Source organism: Bombina bombina, chromosome 2, assembly GCF_027579735.1.
Source record: "Bombina bombina isolate aBomBom1 chromosome 2, aBomBom1.pri, whole genome shotgun sequence".
Taxonomy (NCBI): domain Eukaryota; kingdom Metazoa; phylum Chordata; class Amphibia; order Anura; family Bombinatoridae; genus Bombina; species Bombina bombina.
Window position 1 is genome coordinate 943,290,555 of NC_069500.1, and position 22,466 is coordinate 943,313,020.

A 22,466-nucleotide genomic window follows, 5' to 3' on the forward strand; every position below is an offset into this window, starting at 1 on the left:
GGGGAGGAGTAATATCCCAGAAGTAATGATGACCCGTGGACTGATCACACTTAACAGAAGAAATTATCTGTTGTACAAGTGCAGAAGACAAATGTCATTCACTCTGCTAAAAGATTATAAAAAGGTCAAGGAACAAAAAAAGGACTACCTATAACTTTTTATTTTCTAATAAAGTGCAAAAAAAAAAAAAAAAAAAAAGGTAGAGTTTTTTTTTTTTTAATAATAATAATAATAATGATAATAATAATAATAATAATAATCATTTTTAAAAAATTCTGGCCTTAAATAGTAAACATTATTTGTTGGTAATGTCACTTTATATCCTTAGATCATACATTTGTCAATATAACATATAAAACACATGTAACTAAAAGACATTTCCAAAATAACATTTTAAACACTGATGCATGGAATCAGGTTTTAGTAAAGGTACCTAAAGTAAACAAAAAAGAAATACAATTGACCAATTTTTAGACATTTATTCTGCTAGAAAGATCATTGTTCCTGGACTATACGTACATAAAACAAACATATGCAGATATAGCTTAATGACTTACTCTCTAGACGGAGTGATAGTGCTGACTTGAGCCACGTGACCACTGTGGGGGGAAGAAAAAAGCAGAAACAAAAGTTGCATTAAATGACACAATGTTAATTGACTCAAAACTTTTACAGGTTAGTAAAGGGGAAGCATTATCAGGTTATTTCTTGCATTCCTCTTTGTTTTGTGCGGTTTGCATCATCTCCAAAAGAAGATTAAAGCCTGATCCTCTGTCAACATGATCTAATCCCTGATATACACGCATCCTGCAAACAGCTATTGTTTTCTTCCAGTCATCCCCATATTAAAAAGGTGCAAAGTAGGGGATAGGCTGTATGCAAGCTGTGAATGTAGGGCTGAGTGAGTTTCACTAAAATCCATAAAGGAATAATGAAATCATGTGTTAAATCAGGGAAGTAAACATAATATAAGGAAAGAAGAGTTGCAGAATTGTAAATTGATGCATATATAAAAAGGTGACGTGAACGTTACAGATTACGTATGATTCTAAATCTTTACGCTATATCAAATAAGAACATATTTCAATAAGACCCCAGGAGAAGTGCAAGTTAAAGGAAAACTAAAGCATACCCCCCAACTGTCCCGATTTTTGCAGGACAGTCACGATTTTAGGGGTCTGTCCCGGGTTGCTAGCAATCTGTTCCGCATTGCCCCATGCATTAATTTTTCTTTTTTATATATATATATTTTTTCATTTTTTTTTTTTTTATTCTATTGGAACCATACTCAGAAGCAGCTGGCTTTTCTCTCCCAGGGTTAGATACCTGTTAGATTCCCTGTGGAAAAGGAATGGTGTGTGTGGGTTAAGCAGGAGTAAGAAGACTGTATATCCTCTGACATCAGGTAATGATGACCTCTAACCTCTGGTAGTGATGACGTCTAACCCCTGGTGATAATACTAGCATGCCTTCAGCTTTATATGATGAGCAGTGCTAACAACAGGGTAACAAACAGTGGCAGCCTCAGGCTGCCAGCTAATGTGCTTGCCAACCCCAGAACCTCATACAATGAATTACAGATACCCATATATGATGTAGTGTGTGTGTGTAACTGTATCTATAAGTATGTGTGTGTATCTGCATGTATAAGTGTATGCTATGTAGTGTGTGTGTGTGTATGTATGTATCTGCATGTATAAGTATGCTGTGTAGTGTGTGTGTGTGTGTGTGTATCTGCATGTATAAGTGTAAGCTATGTAGTTTGTGTGTGTGTGTGTATCTGCATGCATAAGTGTATGCTGTGTAGTGTGTGTGTGTGTGTGTGTGTGTGTATCTGTATGTATAAGTGTAAGCTATGTAGTGTGTGTGTATCGACATGCATTAGTGTAAGCTATGTAGTGTGTGTGTGTATCTGCAAGTATAAGTGTATACTATGTAGTGTGTGTGTGTATCTGCATGTATAAGTGTATACTATGTAGTGTGTGTGTGTATCTGCATCTTTAAGTGTATACTATGTAGTGTGTGTGTGTGTGTGTGTGTGTGTATCTGCATGTATAAGTGCATAATATGTAGTGTGTGTGTGTGTGTGTGTGTTTGCATGTATAAGTGTAAGCTATGTAGTGTGTGTGTGTATCTGCATGTGTAAGTGTATGCTATGTAGTGTGTGTGTGTGTGTGTGTGTATATGCATGTGCAAGTGTACTGAATTTTGAAATGTTGGGAGGTATGCTAAAGCCAAAGTTAAACTTTCATGATTCAGAGAGAGCATGCAATTTTAAACAGCTTTGCATTTTACTTTCATTATCAAAATATACACAATATTTTTATAAGCTTCTACTCAGCAGGCGATCATAGTATATATGTATATGAATTTTGTGACTGGCCGATGGCAGTCACATGACACAGGGAGAAAGAAAATGTAAGGAACTACCAGAAATCTACTACTACTACCAATCTAAAATTCAGACTAAATGCTATTGCATTGCCATTTTGTAATTATTCATTTGTTGATTATGCAATTCTATATTTAATGGTCCATAGAAAACCATTAAAGGGTCATTGTACTGTAAGATTGTATCTCCTTTAACGTGATCACAATGATCCATTTTACGCACTTGATGTATTAATTTGTTTACAAGTATCCCTTATTTTTAATTTTGTCATTTCAAATAGCCGTTATTGTTTTTTGTTTGTTAAAACCGTTGCCTATACTAAAAATGTCAATACTGCAGTAATGGCTACAGAAAACCTATATAAACACGATACAATGGAAGAAATAAACCTCACAGAGGGGGATGAGGGAGGCCAACTCTTTTTAAAAGATGTTCATGCATCAGATAAACTCATATCTGTTAAGTACAATGTCCCTTAAAATAGAGTTGAAAAGCGTATTCGACAAATGTATTAAGAGACGACGCAATAACACTTTGCAAGCAGTATATATATTTTCTTGATGTATTTCAAAGTTTCCTTTCCTCTATATTATGTATCAGTCTTCATCCAATCACTACCCCTCACAATTATGTAAGATAATGTGGCACCAATACGTGTCACATCAAGATGCTAATTTTAGCCCACCCTTTATACCCGAAAAAGTCTTTTATCTTTTTTTTTTTGCCCCCATACTTTAAAACCTGCATGAACCCCAATCTTTCTTTCAGATAGAGCAAATTATTTTAAACAACTTTAAAATTTACTTCTACTATCTAATTTGTTTTGTTCTTTTGGTATCCCTTGTTGAAATGGATACTTAGGTATGCTCAAGAACTGCCGATTGGTGGCGGCATATCTATGCCTTGTGACTGTCTCACCCAATGCGGTCAGTTAACGCCCAGTAGTGCATTGCTGATTCTTCAACCAAGGATACCAAGAGAATTAAGCAAATTAGATACTAGAAGTAAAACTGGAAAGTTGTTTAAAATTGTTTTCTCTATGTGAATCATAAAACAAATATTTAGGTTTCATTTCACAGTGCGCACTCCCAATGGCAAGTACTGACAGAATGATTTATAGAAGAGACATCACAGAAGCATAGTGAAACTGCTATGGGAAAACAATTGTGTCACAATGTGTGGAATTGATCCTTGGCCTCTGGTCTCTTGCCGGTTGCCTTCCCTCATGAGCAACTGGAGAACTCGGGCTCTGTTTGAGAATGACTTATTCTACTGACTGCTCTGGCTAGCTCCCTGCCTTCACCTGCCTGCAAACTGCAGGAAATTACTCAATCAACACCATATAAAAACTTCCTGCGTTGTATGACTGTATTCCTGGGTGTTCTACTTCCATTCCTGTTTCTGCTGTTCTGTGTACGACCCCTGCCTGTTTCCTGGACTCAGCATTTGGATTCTGATTTGGTTCTGTTGTTGCCCACACGATTCTGACCTTTGGCCTGGACATTGCTTAACCCTTTGGATCCCGATTTGGCACTGTATTTAGCTTTTTAGTACAAAATAGCGAAAGCACTACACTGATGAGAAGGAACGCTCTATTTTTTGATTCAATATATACACAACATATTCAGGTTAGTTACCAATGGTGTAAAATTTATGTACCTGAATTGCATATACCTGTGTGTATTACTTAAGTGTCTGTATTTAATTAATAGGTATATATATACCCAATGAGCTTGAGTGCTTGTGCATAAAACAACACTAGTCACGAATATAGTCACTATCAAAGAAGATAGAGACTAAAAGAATGCACTTGGATAGCACTTCTGTTCCATGAAAATAACATTGAGACTCATATGGACCTTAAACAACCACTGCAGGTCAAGGGTTGAGAGAAAATATTAAAACATAACTTTTATTAACTTAACGTTTACTAAAAAAGTGTACTGTGTGAGTGTGTGTATTTTTTAAAAACACATAGCAACTTTGCTCATAATAAAAGTGGCTTGTAATATTGGGTGAATAAATTTCTTTGGACTTGGAATATTCTTCTTGGGTATATATATTTTTAATTGGTAATATCCATTTATCAAGTAACGAGTTGGTTTGTGTTCTTTAATATTGTACACCACTTAGGGATTCAAAAACTCCACATGCCATCAAAAGTGTATCATATTAAGCAACCTTGTGAATAATATAACTATGATTTTTAACTGTGTGATACACAGGTATTTGTTATTAATAAAAGTTTGTTGTTTACTGTTCCAATTTATCATTCAATGGGGTAACAGTATCACTTGAGATATTTTGTTCTCAGTTTACACATGTATTGTGTGCTTAGGACACTTGATGCAGCAAACTTTTTGCTTATTTTTGATTAATGTATGGCATGTAAAGGTGCTTGGTGTACTTTTGACACAACTTGTTTCAAAGATTTTTTCAAGTTTGTGTTATTCAATTTTTTAATCAAAAATAATATTAATTTTTTGGTTCTACTACCATTACTCAAACAACCATAGAGATATGTTAACTACATTGGATTGTATAGTATTTTAGATATATCTATATAAAATTTGTATTATCCTAACTGAGTTTTGACACTGTTAGTATTAGCGTCTGCTTTCAGTGATCTAATACGGTTAACACCAGATTTTTAAATACTATAATTTTGTTAACATTCAGTAATGAGCGGTTAGCAGTGTTAGCGTTATAATGTTAACATATACTATGCCAGTAGCATTTGCGCCTTGTTTGCCGCTGTAGTTTTTAGTTCTAGAAGTATCGGTTACAGCTATTATGCTGTTCAGATATAGCACGCTCTTTAATCACGCTACTGAAAGATTTGTATTGTCCTAGCTATGTTTTGACACTGAAAGTATTGACGTCTGCTTCCAGTGATCTTATACGGTTAACAACATATTCTTAAATAATATAATTTTGTTAATATTCAGTTATGCCCGGTTAGCAGTGTTAGCGTTATAATGTTAGCATATAATGTGCCAGTAGCATTTGCGCCTGGCTTGCCGCTGTAATTTTTAGTTGTAGAAGTATACTTATTTAGGTATATATATTTTGGCGGTCTTGTGCAATAGTTAACAGTTACAGCTCTTATGCTGTTCAGATATAGCACGCTCTTTAATCTCGTTATTGAAAACTGTATTCGTATTCCTTAAAGTTGGAATCTAGTCCAAATTGCCACTGTCTAAGTAAATTTATTTAAGTTAGCTATGCCATTAAAAAAAGGCTAAACAGGGTATTAACAGCTACCCTTCCCTAACATGTTTCGCCGATAGCGTTTCGGCTTTTTCAAAGGTGACGCGCGCCGGCGTCTCAGGGTATTTAAATGCATAGGCGGCAACCCATTGGCTGCATTTAGACCAATCCCAATACTCTCAGAACTAAGAGGAGGCGTGATTAGACTTTGATTGACTTGAGCCATTGGAAACATATTCGTCGGACTTACGAAGGATCGCTTGAAGAGATGACAGACTGGAAGTGGCATTCAATGTACTTTGAATGACAGAATTGTCCTTTAATATTTATTCCAACTGCGCTTGTATATCATCAAAAGATACATGTTACATTCAAATATGTTTTTATCGAATATTTATAGAACTACTCCTTTCATTACCTTTCTATCAAGGAGGCATATATCATTAGAAATGTGTTTTCTGTTTTGTTCTTCTAAGCGGTGTATAGCAGAACAGATTATAGCATAATTGTGAATATTTATTTATTGAATAATCTATGGTTACAGTTTTTGAATTTTACCATATATTAACAGATCTTACTCTTGATGTTACAAATATATTTATATTGATTATCACCAAGGTTTGGCTTATATTCTTATCAATTTTTAAATTTTACCATATATTGACAGATCTTACTCTTGATGTTATGAATAAATTTATATTGATTGTCACCAAGGTTTGGCTGTATTATTATAAAGCATCTAGTGTGCTTCTGAATAGTGAGTCATATGACTTACACTGAATTGAAAGGAGGTCAATGACTGATCTGGCATTAGAATTTACCTAAGAGCATAACTTGTACTTCTCTCATATTGAAAACTATTAAGTCTTATGATTGAATGAATCTATACTGTCATGTCCTGGACAGTATTGATGTTGATATTGTGACTGAATGCTGTGTAAAAAGTTTTGTATATATTAACTCAAAAAGAGATTAAATGAATTGGTCCTAAAGTATTTAGGTTAGTGTGGTCTGGGATCAAGTGACTGATTGGCAAAACTGCAACAACATTTATTTTGTATAATTTTAGAATAATTTTAATAATTTAAAACATTATGTGTTTCGGGGTTGATATGTGAAATATAAACAACCAAGGATAGTGTTAGAAAATAAATGGTGAAGTGTGATCATCTGGTAAATTGGGGTCTAAGGGGAGCATGGAGCCCTGTGACATAAGTACTGGACTGGTGAGGTACTATAAAACATAAAGGGGGAATTAATTAATTAAGGTCCACTCTGAAGTAGAGTGAGAGTGGTGATATAGGAATGAGCATGAGCTGACATGTCAAGCGTGAATAAAGGTGATGCAAAAAGGGGGAAAAAATTCACACGTGTGGTGGTGGAGAAAGTGGTAAAAAACATTTTTTTATTTATATAATGAAATTTTTTTTATCTATTAACCATTGTATGTAGTGTCTCTTCTATACTAACATTTAGAGAGATACATGTATAAGTGAAATTAGGAGGTTTAAATTCTCTTTGTTTTGAGAGTGAGTGTTGTGCATCTTTCTATTGTAAGGTGTTAAATTTACTGCTTGGTATTGAACCCATTATTCATCAGTTGTAATTTACATCTCTTTTATATGCACTGGGTGCTGTGATGTTTGTTTGTAGCAATTGGTATTATTTCCTTTGTCAGAAATATTCTAATCCTTCATATGAACATAGAATAATTGTTCTGTTCATTCATGCCTTTGGGATATACGCTGTCCATTAAATATATCCATTTTGCTTCTGCCTTAAGTAGAGATGTTTCCAAGTCTCCTCCTCTTAGTCCTAAGGATATCTTCTGAATTCCAAAGCATTTTAATTCAGAGGTTTTGGATTGGTGGTATTTAAGGAAATGCGAAGCTACGGACGTGATTTTCTTGTTTTTAGATAGATCTTTGGGGGCATTACGGATGTTTCGCAGGTGTTCCATCAGACGGGTGTGTACAGTTCTAGTCGTCATCCCAATATATAATTTGGGGCATGTGCATTGTAGAACATAGATGACTCCACTAGAATTGCAATTGATATAACTCTTAATTTGATGGTTTTTCCCAAACCTGTCAATGATGGATTTCTTTTTGGTCATATTGCCACATGAGGAGCAGTTTCCACATAAATATGAACCTCTTTCTGGTGGTCTCGTTTTACTGGTTTTTTGTACAAAGTGACTGGGGCTCAGCATTTCTTTTAAATTTCTATTTCTACGATAGCTGAGTTGGACTCTGTCCCCTATTATGTTCTTTAAGAGGGGGTCCGCTTGTAGTATATGCCAGTTGTTGTTGATTATATTCACAATTTGTTTTGTTTGCTGATTATATGTGAGTACTAGTCTGGTTTTGTTATCACCTGTTTTGGTTTTTGTTTTTAGTAACTCAGATCTAGCAGTTTTTAATGCTCTCGTCTTGGCTACGCGGATCGATCTTTTGCTGTATCCCCTTAGGAGTAGACGTTTTTCCAGTTCTGCAGCTCTTATCTTGAAGGTTGTATCTTGTGAGCAATTTCTCCTAAGTCTCAAGAATTCTCCAATTGGTAAGGATTTTGTAGTGTTTGGTGCATGGGCGCTTGTGGCAAATAGGACATTGTTTGTAGCTGTTTCTTTTCGATACAGATCTGTAATCAGGGAGCCGTCATCTTCCTTACAAATTAATAGATCCAAAAAAGAGATTTGGGTCTGACTTTTGTAATGCGTCAATCTGATGTTTAAATTGTTCTGATTTAACTTGGATAGAAAGGTTTCTAGATCTTTTTCGGTGCCCTCCCATAGAAACAGGATGTCGTCTATGTACCGGATCCATACAGGAATCTTGTCAATATATTTGTCATTTGTGTCACTAAATACCACAGTTTGCTCCCACCATCCCAAGAATAAATTTGCGTAGGTAGGAGCGCAAGCTGTGCCCATGGCAGTACCTTGAGTTTGGAGGTAGAACTTATTATTGAAGAGAAAATAGTTTTTGGTTAACACGAATTTGAGTAGATTAAGTGTGAATTGGTTATGATCCGGGCTTTCATCAGAAGACATATCAAGAAAGTATTGGATGGCATTTAGTCCTAGTTTGTGATCAATGCTAGTATACAGTGATTCCACATCACAGGACACTAACCAAGTGTTTTTGGAAATGTAAATGTCCTGTATTATTTGTAGCACTTCCATGGTGTCTTTCACATATGATGATAGTTGTGTTAGGAATGGTCTTAATCTAAAATCCACATATTGACTCGCCTTTTCCGTTAGGTTTTCATTACCGGAAACGATTGGTCTGCCAGGCGGTTTTTGGCTATTTTTGTGGACTTTAGGGATTAAGTAGAATGTTGCAACTTTGGGATGCAAGACAGTCAGGAACTTCTTTTCCTTGGTATTGATTATGCCATTTTTGAAGGCTACATCTATCACTTTGTTGTATTGAGTGTGGAAATCTCCTGTGGGATTACTCCATAGTTCTTTATAGCAAGTTTTATTATTTAATTGAAGTTTTGCCTCTTCCAAATACATTTCTGTAGGCCATATCACGATATTACCGCCCTTGTCGGCGTTACGTATTATGACATCATTCCAGGATTCCATTTCTGAAAGAATATCTCTTTCTTTTTTCGATAGGTTGTGTTGTTTAGTGGTAATATCTAATTTGTTGATACTTTCACATACAATTTGATTGAAGACTTCTATATTGGCACAAGTGTTAGGGGGAACGTATTTTGATTTGGTTTTCAGCGTCTTTCGCCAGTTTGGTATTTCACATTCCTCTTGTTCTGAATTGAGATCTTTTAATATTTGTAACGATTCCAATTCGTCTTCTGTCCAATCGACAGATGGAATATCGGGTTCTTTGTTAGTGAAATGTCTTTTTAGGAGGAGTTTGCGCAGAAACAGTTGTACATCTTTAATTGCCTCAAATTTGTCCAGATTGTTATGTGGACAAAAGGACAAGCCTTTAGATAGCACATTAGTATGCAAAGAGGTTAAATTTCGGTTAGACAGATTTATAATTCTTAATTTCTCATCCTTATCATCGAGAATGGACTCGGATTCCTTTTGGGTGGTTTGTTGGTCTGTTTGTCTTTTTGATTCTTTTTGTTTCTGGTCTGCCTTTTGTTTTTTCCACCCGCCTCTTCTGGTGGCTCTGAATCGGTGCTTGAGTCCTCTTCTAAAAAAGATTTTCTTTTTCTATTTTCCACTATGGTTGTATTACTGGAAGTAGATGCTTGAGCAGCTGTTTCTTCCCCATTGTTATCAGTATCTTCGTTATCTGTATCTGATATGTCGGTTTCCACAATATTAACCCTTTTCTGTGATCTATAATTGGTTATACTGGTTTTGTTTCGCCATTTATAGACTTTGTTATTGTTAAAGTCTTGTATGTCTCTTTGTAATTTGCCCTTCTTAGTTGTCTTGATTTCATTTTCATATTTATCCAATTCTTTTTGATATTTTTTGTATGTATTTTCAAATTCTTGCATTTGTTCAAATTGCTTCAGTTGCTCATTTTGACTTTGGATTATCTCTTCTAGTCTCTCATATTCAGAGGTGTCATGTTTAATGAGGATTTTCATTAGTTTGGCAGAGCATTCGCTTAAGGCTTCTTCCCATTCCATACTTAGATTTTTTTGTTTAAATTCGAATGCTGGGAAGAGTTGTATTCTTAAGCCCCTCGGTATTAAATTCCTCTGAATATACTGCTCACAAAATTGTTTGTCCCACCAGAGTTTGTCTTGTTTAAAGAGATTCTTGTGTAATTCTCTTAGTAGGCTATCTAAGTTGTTTGAAGTTATATCCGTACTGGTGTTTGTTGGATTATTAAAGACTTCATTCATATCAGCCAGTCTTTTTTGCTCCCTTGTTTGTCTATCAGTCTCGAATTTACTAGCCATAGCTTAAATATCAAAATAGTGTGTGCTGTGTTTCCTATATGTACTATAGGAATATGTAATAAGTGATTTAGTACAAAATAGCGAAAGCACTACACTGATTTATTCACCCAATATTATTCACCCAATATTACAAGCCACTTTTATTATGAGCAAAGTTGCTATGTGTTTTTAAAAAATACACACACTCACACAGTACACTTTTTTAGTAAACGTTAAGTTAATAAAAGTTATGTTTTAATATTTTCTCTCAACCCTTGACCTGCAGTGGTTGTTTAAGGTCCATATGAGTCTCAATGTTATTTTCATGGAACAGAAGTGCTATCCAAGTGCATTCTTTTAGTCTCTATCTTCTTTGATAGTGACTATATTCGTGACTACTGTATTTAGCTTGCCCGGTATTGACCTTTGGCCTGATCCAACCTTGATTTTGTTTTGCCCTCTGGATTTGTCATGTCCTGGGTCTAAACCTCCGTGCTGGGGCAGTGTGTCTCATTGTCACTTCCCAACCTCAGGGTCCTTTCCTGGACTGACTTTACTACTCCAGTGATAAGTGGTCACAATACAGCAATTCACTATTGTTCGATAGGCTGGGTGTAAGCAACCGTCTATTTTGCTAGTTTATAAAATATTGTGGACACAATATTGCAAACCACTGTCTTATTGTGGCAGTGACACTGCGAATGTGTGTACCCTCTTCTGTGAATTATATGGCCCATAGGGAGTGTGTGCTGCTTTGCTGGATGGTGTGGTCGATACCCCTGTGATTTGCTGAGCTACTAATAAAGTGAAAAGTTTGTATGTTTTAAATTATTATATTACACAATAGAGAGGAAGAAACACAGTGTCTCCTGTCACTTAAAGGGACATTATACACTAGTTTTTTCTTTGCATAAATGTTTTGAAGATCTATTTATATAGCCCATAAAGTTTTTTTTTTTTGTTTTGTTTTTTTAATTTATAGTTTTGTTTATTTTTAAATAACATTGCTCTTATTTTCAGACACCTAACCAAGCCCCAAAGTTTTAGGAGAATACTGATGTTTGTGTAAAGAGTCTTTTCATATACAGAAGAAGGGGGAGAGGGGAAGTGTCTGTTATTTCCCACTTGCAGTGGGAGTTTTAGCTACATTTTCAACAGAGCTAAGTTGGGAACTTTTAAGTAAGTTTTTAAATTGTTTTATACTTGATTTTTAGATATGTGCATATTATTCTTTATAGTATTGTCTATTACATGCAGTTATATGGAAATTGGTGTATACTGTCCCTTTAAAAATAGTAAATAACTTTATCCACATTCAACAGCACAATAAGCAGGAGATCATTCTAGGTAACTGGGTTAAAGTGAAGGTCAATTTTCATGTTAAAGTGCACGGTTTTTACAAAAACGATTAAAAACAGGGGCACTTTCATTCATGAAAATTGACATGGCACCGTATTTTAAAAATACTTACCTTGTTCTTCTGAAACGCCGGATCGCCGTTCTGAAATGATGCCCTGCCTGCTTCTTCCTGGTTTACTTACCCAGCAATGACGAAACCGGCTTCCTCCAATCACAGCGTTGCCTCAGGCAATGATTACCCCGGGGGGAAGCCGTGATTGGAGGATGCTGAAATAGTCATTGCTGACATATGAAGAGGCTTGCGAAGGGCTGGTGAAGCACTGGAGCAGCTTCAAGAAGAAAAGGTAAGTATATTTAAAAAAAACGTCTGAAATGTCAATTTTCATGAATGAAAGTGCCCCTGTTTTTAATAGTTTTTTTTTTTTTTTTTTTTTTTTTTAAAACGGGCACTTTCACATGAAAACTGACCTTCACTTTAAAGGGACATGAAACCCAAATTTTTTTCTTTCATGATTTAGAAAGAGCATGCAATTTTAAAGAACTTTCTAATTTACTTCTATTATCTAATTTAATTCATTCTCTTGATATACTTTGCTGAAAAGCATATCTAGATAGGCTCAGTAGCTGCCGATTGGTTGCTGCATATAGATGCTTCATGTGATTGGCTCACTGATGTGCATTGCAATTTCTTCAACAAAGGATATCTAAAGACTTAAGCAAATTAGATAATAGAAGTAAATTGGAATGTTGTTTAAAAACATAATTTATGTAAGAACTTACCAGATAAATTAATTTCTTTCATATTAGCAAGAGTCCATGAGCTAGTGACGTATGGGATATACATTCCTACCAGGAGGGGCAAAGTTTCCCAAACCTCAAAATGCCTATAAATACACCCCTCACCACACCCACAAATCAGTTTAACGAATAGCCAAGAAGTGGGGTGATAAGAAAAAAGTGCGAAAGCATAAAAAATAAAGAATTGGAATAATTGTGCTTTATACAAAAAAATCATAACCACCACAAAAAAGGGTGGGCCTCATGGACTCTTGCTAATATGAAAGAAATGAATTTATCAGGTAAGTTCTTACATAAATTATGTTTTCTTTCATGTAATTAGCAAGAGTCCATGAGCTAGTGACGTATGGGATAATGACTACCCAAGATGTGGATCTTTCCACGCAAGAGTCACTAGAGAGGGAGGGATAAATTAAAGACAGCCAATTCCTGCTGAAAATAATCCACACCCAAAATAAAGTTTAAATGAAAACATAAGCAGAAGATTCAAACTGAAACAGCTGCCTGAAGTACTTTTCTACCAAAAACTGCTTCAGAAGAAGAAAACACATCAAAATGGTAGAATTTAGTAAAAGTATGCAAAGAAGACCAAGTTGCTGCTTTGCAAATCTGATCAACCGAAGCTTCATTCCTAAACGCCCAGGAAGTAGAAACTGACCTAGTAGAATGAGCTGTAATCCTCTGAGGCGGAGTTTTACCCGACTCAACATAGGCATGATGAATTAAAGATTTCAACCAAGATGCCAAAGAAATGGCAGAAGCTTTCTGGCCTTTTCTAGAACCGGAAAAGATGACAAATAGACTAGAAGTCTTTCGGAAAGTCTTAGTAGCTTCAACATAATATTTCAAAGCTCTAACAACATCCAAAGAATGCAATGATTTCTCCTTAGAATTCTTAGGATTAGGGCATAATGAAGGAACTACAATTTCTCTACTAATGTTGTTGGAATTCACAACCTTAGGTAAAAATTTAAAAGAAGTTCGCAACACCGCCTTATCCTGAAGAAAAATCAGAAAAGGAGACTCACAAGAAAGAGCAGACAATTCAGAGACTCTTCTGGCAGAAGAGATGGCCAAAAGGAACAAGACTTTCCAAGAAAGTAATTTAATGTCCAATGAATGCATAGGTTCAAACGGAGTAGCTTGAAGAGCCCCCAGAACCAAATTCAAACTCCAAGGAGGAGAAATTGACTTAATGACAGGTTTTATACGAACCAAGGCTTGTACAAAACAATGAATATCAGGAAGATTAGCAATCTTTCTGTGAAAAAGAACAGAAAGAGCAGAGATTTGACCTTTCAAGGAACTTGCGGACAAACCTTTATCTAAACCATCCTGAAGAAACTGTAAAATTCTCGGAATTCTAAAAGAATGCCAGGAAAAATGATGAGAAAGACACCAAGAAATATAAGTCTTCCAGACTCTATAATATATCTCTCTAGATACAGATTTACGAGCCTGTAACATAGTATTAATCACAGAGTCAGAGAAACCTCTTTGACCAAGAATCAAGCGTTCAATCTCCATACCTTTAAATTTAAGGATTTGAGATCCTGATGGAAAAAAGGACCTTGCGACAGAAGGTCTGGTCTTAACGGCAAGAGGCCATCCGGACAAAATCCGCATACCAAAACCTGTGAGGCCATGCTGGAGCTACCAGCAGAACAAACGAGCATTCCTTCAGAATCTTGGAGATTACTCTTGGAAGAAGAACTAGAGGCGGAAAGATATAGGCAGGATTATACTTCTAAGGAAGTGATAATGCATCCACTGCCTCCGCCTGAGGATCCCGGGATCTGGACAGATACCTGGGAAGTTTCTTGTTTAGATGAGAAGCCATCAGATCTATTTCTGGAAGTTCCCACATTTGAACAATCTGAAGAAATACCTCTGGGTGAAGAGACCATTCGCCCGGATGCAACGTTTGGCGACTGAGATAATCCGCTTCCCAATTGTCTATACCTGGAATATGAACCGCAGAGATTAGACAGGAGCTGGATTCCGCCCAAACCAGAATTCGAGATACTTCTTTCATAGCCAGAGGACTGTGAGTCCCTCCTTGATGATTGATGTATGCCACAGTTGTGACATTGTCTGTCTGAAAACAAATGAACGATTCTCTCTTCAGAAGAGGCCAAGACTGAAGAGCTCTGAAAATTGCACGGAGTTCCAAAATATTGATCGGTAATCTCACCTCCTGAGATTCCCAAACCCCTTGTGCTGTCAGAGACCCCCACACAGCTCCCCAACCTGTAAGACTTGCATCTGTTGAAATTACAGTCCAGGTCGGAAGAACAAAAGAAGCCCCCTGAACTAAACGATGGTGATCTGTCCACCACGTCAGAGAGTGTCGTACAATCGGTTTTAAAGATATTAATTGAGATATCTTTGTGTAATCCCTGCACCATTGGTTCAGCATACAGAGCTGAAGAGGTCGCATGTGAAAACGAGCAAAGGGGATCGCGTCCGATGCAGCAGTCATAAGACCTAGAATTTCCATGCATAAGGCTACCGAAGGGAATGATTGAGACTGAAGGTTTCGACAAGCTGAAACCAATTTTAGACGTCTCTCGTCTGTCAGAGACAGAGTCATGGACACTGAATCTATCTGAAAACCTAAAAAGGTTACCCTTGTCTGAGGAATCAATGAACTTTTTGGTAAATTGATCCTCCAACCATGTTTTTGAAGAAACAATACAAGTCGATTCGTATGAGATTCTGCTAAATGTGAAGACTGAGCAAGTACCAAGATATCGTCCAAATAAGGAAATACCACAATACCCTGTTCTCTGATTACAGATAGAAGGGCACCGAGAACCTTTGTAAAAATTCTTGGAGCTGTTGCTAGGCCAAACGGCAGAGCCACAAACTGGTAATGCTTGTCTAGGAAAGAGAATCTCAGAAACTGATAGTGAGCTGGATGAATCGGAATATGCAGATATGCATCCTGTAAATCTATTGTAGACATATAATGCCCTTGCTGAACAAAAGGCAGGATAGTCCTTACAGTTACCATTTTGAATGTTGGTATCCTTACATAACGATTCAATATTTTTAGATCCAGAACTGGTCTGAAGGAATTCTCCTTCTTTGGTACAATGAAGAGATTCGAATAAAACCCCAGCCCCTGTTCCAGAACTGGAACTGGCATAATTACTCCAGCCAACTCTAGATCTGAAACACATTTCAGAAATGCTTGAGCTTTCGCTGGGTTTACTGGGACACAGGAAAGAAAAAATCTCTTTGCAGGAGGTCTTATCTTGAAACCAATTCTGTACCCTTCTGAAATAATGTTCTGAATCCAAAGATTGTGAACAGAATTGATCCAAATTTCTTTGAAAAAACGTAATCTGCCCCCTACCAGCTGAGCTGGAATGAGGGCCGCACCTTCATGTGGACTTAGAAGCTGGCTTTGCTTTTCTAGAAGGCTTGGATTTATTCCAGACTGGAGATGGTTTCCAAACTGAAACTGCTCCTGAGGATGAAGGATCAGGCTTTTGTTCTTTGTTGAAACGAAAGGAACGAAAACGATTATTAGCCCTGTTTTTACCCTTAGATTTTTTATCCTGTGGTAAAAAAGTTCCTTTCCCACCAGTAACAGTTGAGATAATAGAATCCAACTGAGAACCAAACAATTTATTACCCTGGAAAGAAAGGGAAAGTAGAGTCTATTTAGAAGACATATCAGCATTCCAAGTTTTAAGCCATAAAGCTCTTCTAGCTAAAATAGCTAGAGACATAAACCTGACATCAACTCTGATAATATCAAAAATGGCATCACAGATAAAATTATTAGCATGTTGAAGAAGAATAATAATGTTATGAGAATCATGATCTGTTACTTGTTGCGCTAAAGTTTCCAACCAAAAAGTTGAAGCTGCGGCAACATCCGCCAAAGATATAGCAGGTCTAAGAAGATTACCTGAACACAAATAAGCTTTTCTTAGAAAGGATTCAATTTTCCTATCTAAAGGATCCTTAAAGGAAGTACCATCTGCCGTAGGAATAGTAGTACGTTTAGCAAGGGTAGAGATAGCCCCATCAACTTTAGGGATTTTGTCCCAAAACTCTAATCTGTCAGACGGCACAGGATATAATTGCTTAAAACGTTTAGAAGGAGTAAATTAATTACCCAAATTATTCCATTCCCTGGAGATTACTTCAGAAATAGCACTAGGGACAGGAAAAACTTCTGGAATAACTACAGGAGATTTAAAGACCTTGTCTAAACGTTTAGATTTAGTATCAAGAGGACCAGAATCCTCAATTTCTAATGCAATTAGGACTTCTTTAAGTAAAGAACGAATAAATTCCATTTTAAATAAATAGATAAATAGATTTATCAGCATCAACCTCTGAAACAGAATCCTCTGAACCAGAAGAATCATTAGAATCAGAATGATGATGTTCATTTAAAAATTCATCTGGATAAAGAGAAGTTTTAAAAGACTTTTTATGTTTACTAGAAGGAGGAATAACAGACATAGCCTTCTTACTAGATTCAGAAACAAAAACATAATTTATGCTTACCTGATAAATTCCTTTCTTCTGTTGTGTGATCAGTCCACGGGTCATCATTACTTCTGGGATATTATCTGCTCCCCTACAGGAAGTGCAAGAGGATTCACCCAGCAGAGTTGCTATATAGCTCCTCCCCTCTACGTCACCTCCAGTCATTCGACCAAAGACCAACGAGAAAGGAGAAACCAAGGGTGTAGTGGTGACTGAATTATAATTTAAAAAATATGTACCTGCCTTAAAAAACAGGGCGGGCCGTGGACTGATCACACAACAGAAGAAAGGAATTTATCAGGTAAGCATAAATTATGTTTTCTTCTGTTATGTGTGATCAGTCCACGGGTCATCATTACTTCTGGGATACCAATACCAAAGCAAAAGTACACGGATGACGGGAGGGATAGGCAGGCTCATTATACAGAAGGAACCACTGCCTGAAGAACCTTTCTCCCAAAAATAGCCTCCGAAGAAGCAAAAGTGTCAAATTTGTAAAATTTGGAAAAAGTATGAAGCGAAGACCAAGTTGCAGCCTTGCAAATCTGTTCAACAGAGGCCTCATTCTTAAAGGCCCAAGTGGAAGCCACAGCTCTAGTGGAATGAGCTGTAATTCTTTCAGGAGGCTGCTGTCCAGCAGTCTCATAGGCTAAACGTATTATGCTACGAAGCCAAAAAGAGAGAGAGGTAGCAGAAGCTTTTTGACCTCTCCTCTGTCCAGAATAAACGACAAACAGGGAAGAAGTTTGGCGAAAATCTTTAGTTGCCTGCAAGTAGAACTTGAGGGCACGAACTACATCCAGATTGTGTAGAAGACGTTCCTTCTTTGAAGAAGGATTTGGACACAAGGATGGAACAACAATCTCTTGATTGATATTCCTGTTAGTGACTACCTTAGGTAAGAACCCAGGTTTAGTACGCAGAACTACCTTGTCTGAGTGAAAGATCAGATAAGGAGAATCACAATGTAGGGCTGATAACTCAGAGACTCTTCGAGCCGAGGAAATAGCCATTAAAAATAGAACTTTCCAAGATAACAATTTTATATCAATGGAATGAAGGGGTTCAAACGGAACACCCTGTAAAACGTTAAGAACTAAGTTTAAACTCCATGGCGGAGCAACAGTTTTAAACACAGGCTTGATCCTAGTTAAAGCCTGACAAAAGGCCTGGATGTCTGAATTTTCTGACAGACGCCTGTGTAACAAGATGGACAGAGCTGAGATCTGTCCCTTTAATGAGCTAGCCGATAAACCCTTTTCTAAACCTTCTTGTAGAAAAGACAATATCCTAGGAATCCTAACCTTACTCCAGGAGTAATCTTTGGATTCACACCAGTATAGGTATTTACGCCATATTTTATGGTAAATCTTTCTGGTAACAGGCTTCCTAGCCTGTATCAGGGTATCAATAACCGACTCAGAAAAACCACGTTTTGATAAAATCAAGCGTTCAATTTCCAAGCAGTCAGCTTCAGAGAAGTTAGACTTTGATGTTTGAATGGACCCTGAATCAGAAGGTCCTGTCTTAGAGGTAGAGACCAAGGCGGACAGGATGACATGTCCACTAGATCTGCATACCAAGTCCTGCGCGGCCATGCAGGCGCTATTAGAATCACTGATGCTCTCTCCTGTTTGATTTTGGCAATCAATCGAGGAAGCAGTGGGAAGGGTGGAAACACATAAGCCATCCTGAAGTTCCAAGGTGCTGTCAAAGCATCTATCAGAACCGCTCCCGGATCCCTGGGTCTGGATCCGTAGCGAGGAAGTTTGGCGTTCTGGCGAGACGCCATGAGATCTATCTCTGGTTTGCCCCAACGTTGAAGTATTTGGGCAAAGACCTCCGGATGAAGTTCCCACTCCCCCGGATGAAGAGTCTGGCGACTCAAGAAATCCGCCTCCCAGTTCTCCACTCCCGGGATGTGGATTGCTGACAGGTGGCAAGAGTGAGACTCTGCCCAGCGAATTATCTTTGATACTTCTATCATTGCTAGGGAGCTTCTTGTCCCTCCTTGATGGTTGATGTAAGCTACAGTCGTGATGTTGTCCGACTGAAACCTGATGAACCCCTGAGTCTTTAACTGGGGCCAAGCTAGAAGGGCATTGAGAACTGCTCTCAATTCCAGAATGTTTATTGGCAGGAGACTTTCCTCCTGACTCCATTGTCCCTGAGCCTTCAGAGAATTCCAGACAGCGCCCCAACCTAGAAGGCTGGCGTCTGTTGTTACAATTGTCCAGTCCGGCCTGCTGAACGGCATCCCCCTGGACAGATGTGGCCGAGAAAGCCACCATAGAAGAGAGTTTCTGGTCTCTTGATCCAGATTCAGAGTGGGGGACAAATCTGAGTAATCCCCATTCCACTGACTCAGCATGCACAATTGCAGCGGTCTGAGATGTAGGCGTGCAAAGGGAACTATGTCCATTGCTGCTACCATTAAGCCGATCACCTCCATGCATTGAGCTACTGACGGGAGTTGAATGGAATGAAGGACACGGCATGCATTTAGAAGCTTTGTTAATCTGTCTTCTGTCAGATAAATCTTCATTTCTACAGAATCTATAAGAGTCCCCAAGAATGGAACTCTTGTGAGAGGAAAGAGAGAACTCTTCTTTTCGTTCACTTTCCATCCATGCGACCTTAGAAATGCCAGAATTAACTCTGTATGAGACTTGGCAGTTTGAAAGCTTGAAGCTTGTATCAGAATGTCGTCTAGGTACGGAGCTACCGAAATTCCTCGCGGTCTTAGTACCGCCAGAAGGGCACCCAGAACCTTTGTAAAGATTCTTGGAGCCGTAGCCAATCCGAATGGAAGGGCTACAAACTGGTAATGCCTGTTTAAGAAGGCAAACCTTAGATACCGGTAATGATCTTTGTGAATCGGTATGTGAAGGTAAGCATCCTTTAAATCCACTGTGGTCATGTACTGACCCTCTTGGATCATGGGTAAGATTGTCCGAATAGTTTCCATTTTGAACGATGGAACTCTTAGGAATTTGTTTAGGATCTTTAAATCCAAGATTGGCCTGAAAGTTCCCTCTTTTTTGGGAACCACAAACAGGTTTGAGTAAAACCCTTGTCCTTGTTCCGACCGCGGAACCGGATGGATCACTCCCATTAATAATAGATCTTGTACACAGCGTAGAAACGCGTCCTTCTTTATTTGGTTTGTTGACAACCTTGACAGATGAAATCTCCCTCTTGGGGGAGAGAATTTGAAGTCTAGAAGGTATCCCTGAGATATGATCTCTAGCGCCCAGGGATCCTGGACATCTCTTGCCCAAGCCTGGGCGAAGAGAGAGTCTGCCCCCCACTAGATCCGGTCCCGGATCGGGGGCCCTCGGTTCATGCTGTCTTTGGGGCAGCAGCAGGTTTACTGGCCTGCTTGCCCTTGTTCCAGGACTGGTTAGGCTTCCAGCCTTGTCTGTAACGAGCAACAGCTCCTCCCTGTTTTGGTGCAGTGGAAGTTGGAGCTGCTCCTGCTTTGAAATTCCGAAAGGGACGAAAATTAGACTGTCTAGCCTTAGCTTTGGCTTTGTCTTGAGGTAGAGCGTGGCCCTTACCTCCTGTAATGTCAGCAATAATTTCTTTCAAACCGGGCCCAAATAAAGTTTGCCCCTTGAAAGGTATATTAAGTAATTTGGACTTAGAAGTTACATCAGCCGACCAGGATTTTAGCCACAGCGCCCTGCGTGCCTGAATGGCGAATCCTGAATTCTTAGCCGTAAGTTTGGTTAAATGTACTACGGCCTCCGAAATGAATGAATTAGCTAGTTTAAGGACTCTAAGCCTGTCCGTAATGTCGTCCAGCGTAGCTGAACTAAGGTTCTCTTCCAGAGACTCAATCCAAAATGCTGCCGCAGCCGTGATCGGCGCGATGCATGCAAGGGGTTGTAATATAAAACCTTGTTGAACAAACATTTTCTTAAGGTAACCCTCTAATTTTTTATCCATAGGATCTGAAAAAGCACAGCTATCCTCCACCGGGATAGTGGTACGCTTAGCTAAAGTAGAAACTGCTCCCTCCACCTTAGGGACCGTTTGCCATAAGTCCCGTGTGGTGGCGTCTATTGGAAACATCTTTCTAAATATTGGAGGGGGTGAGAACGGCACACCGGGTCTATCCCACTCCTTAGTAACAATTTCAGTTAATCTCTTAGGTATAGGAAAAACGTCAGTACTCGCCGGTACCGCAAAGTATTTATCCAACCTACACATTTTCTCTGGTATTGCAACAGCGTTACAATCGTTGAGAGCTGCTAAGACCTCCCCTAGTAATACACGGAGGTTTTCCAATTTAAATTTAAAATTTGAAATATCTGAATCCAATCTGTTTGGATCAGAACCGTCACCTACAGAATGAAGCTCTCCGTCCTCATGCTCTGCAAGCTGTGACGCAGTATCAGACATGGCCCTAGAATTATCAGCGCACTCTGTTCTCACCCCAGAGTGATCACGCTTGCCTCTTAGTTCTGGTAATTTAGCCAAAACTTCAGTCATAACAGTAGCCATATCTTGTAATGTTATCTGTAATGGCTGCCCAGATGTACTAGGCGCCATAATATCACGCACCTCCCGGGTGGGAGATGCAGGTACTGACACGTGAGGCGAGTTAGTCGGCATAACTCTCCCCTCGCTGTTTGGTGAAATTTGTTCAATTTGTACAGATTGGCTTTTATTTAAGGTAGCATCAATACAGTTAGTACATAAATTTCTATTGGGCTCCACCTTGGCATTGGAACAAATGACACAGGTATCTTCCTCTGAATCAGACATGTTTAACACACTAGCAATAAACATGCAACTCGGTTACAATTTTATTTAATAAAAACGTACTGTGCCTCAAGAAGCACTAAACGATTAAATGACAGATGAAATAATGAACTGAAAAACAGTTATAGCATCACTCTTAACAAACAACACAACTTTTTAGCAAAGGTTTGTTCCCATTAGTAAAATAACACTAATTAAATTTTTAAACATAAAAATTACAGAGCAACGTTTTAAATCACAGTCACTATATAAGTCTCACAGCTCTGCTGAGAGAATCTACCTCCCTTCAAAGAAGTTTGAAGACCCCTGAGTTCTGTTAGAGATGAACCGGATCATGCAGAAAAACTGACTGGAAATTTTTGATGCGTAGCAAAGAGCGCCAAAAACGGCCCCTCCCTCTCACACACAGCAGTGAGAGAGAAACGAAACTGTCATAATTAACACAAGCAAACTGCCAAGTGGAAAAATAATGCCCAAATACTTATTCACTCAGTACCTCATTAATGCAAACGATTCTACATTCCAGCAAAAACGTTTAACATGAAAA

At 38.1% G+C, this 22,466-nt stretch overlaps 1 protein-coding gene across 6 annotated transcripts in view; it reads right to left on the reverse strand.

Moving 5' to 3' along the window:
• FAM13A (family with sequence similarity 13 member A) overlaps nucleotides 1-22,466 on the reverse strand; it is a 775,968-nt gene that overhangs the window by 198,148 nt on the left and 555,354 nt on the right. For all 6 annotated transcript variants that reach the window (XM_053703428.1, XM_053703423.1, XM_053703425.1 and 3 more), the window contains one exon: nucleotides 558-599. In XM_053703428.1, the coding sequence (XP_053559403.1) occupies nucleotides 558-599 (42 nt within the window). The remainder of the gene's footprint in view (nucleotides 1-557; nucleotides 600-22,466) is intronic.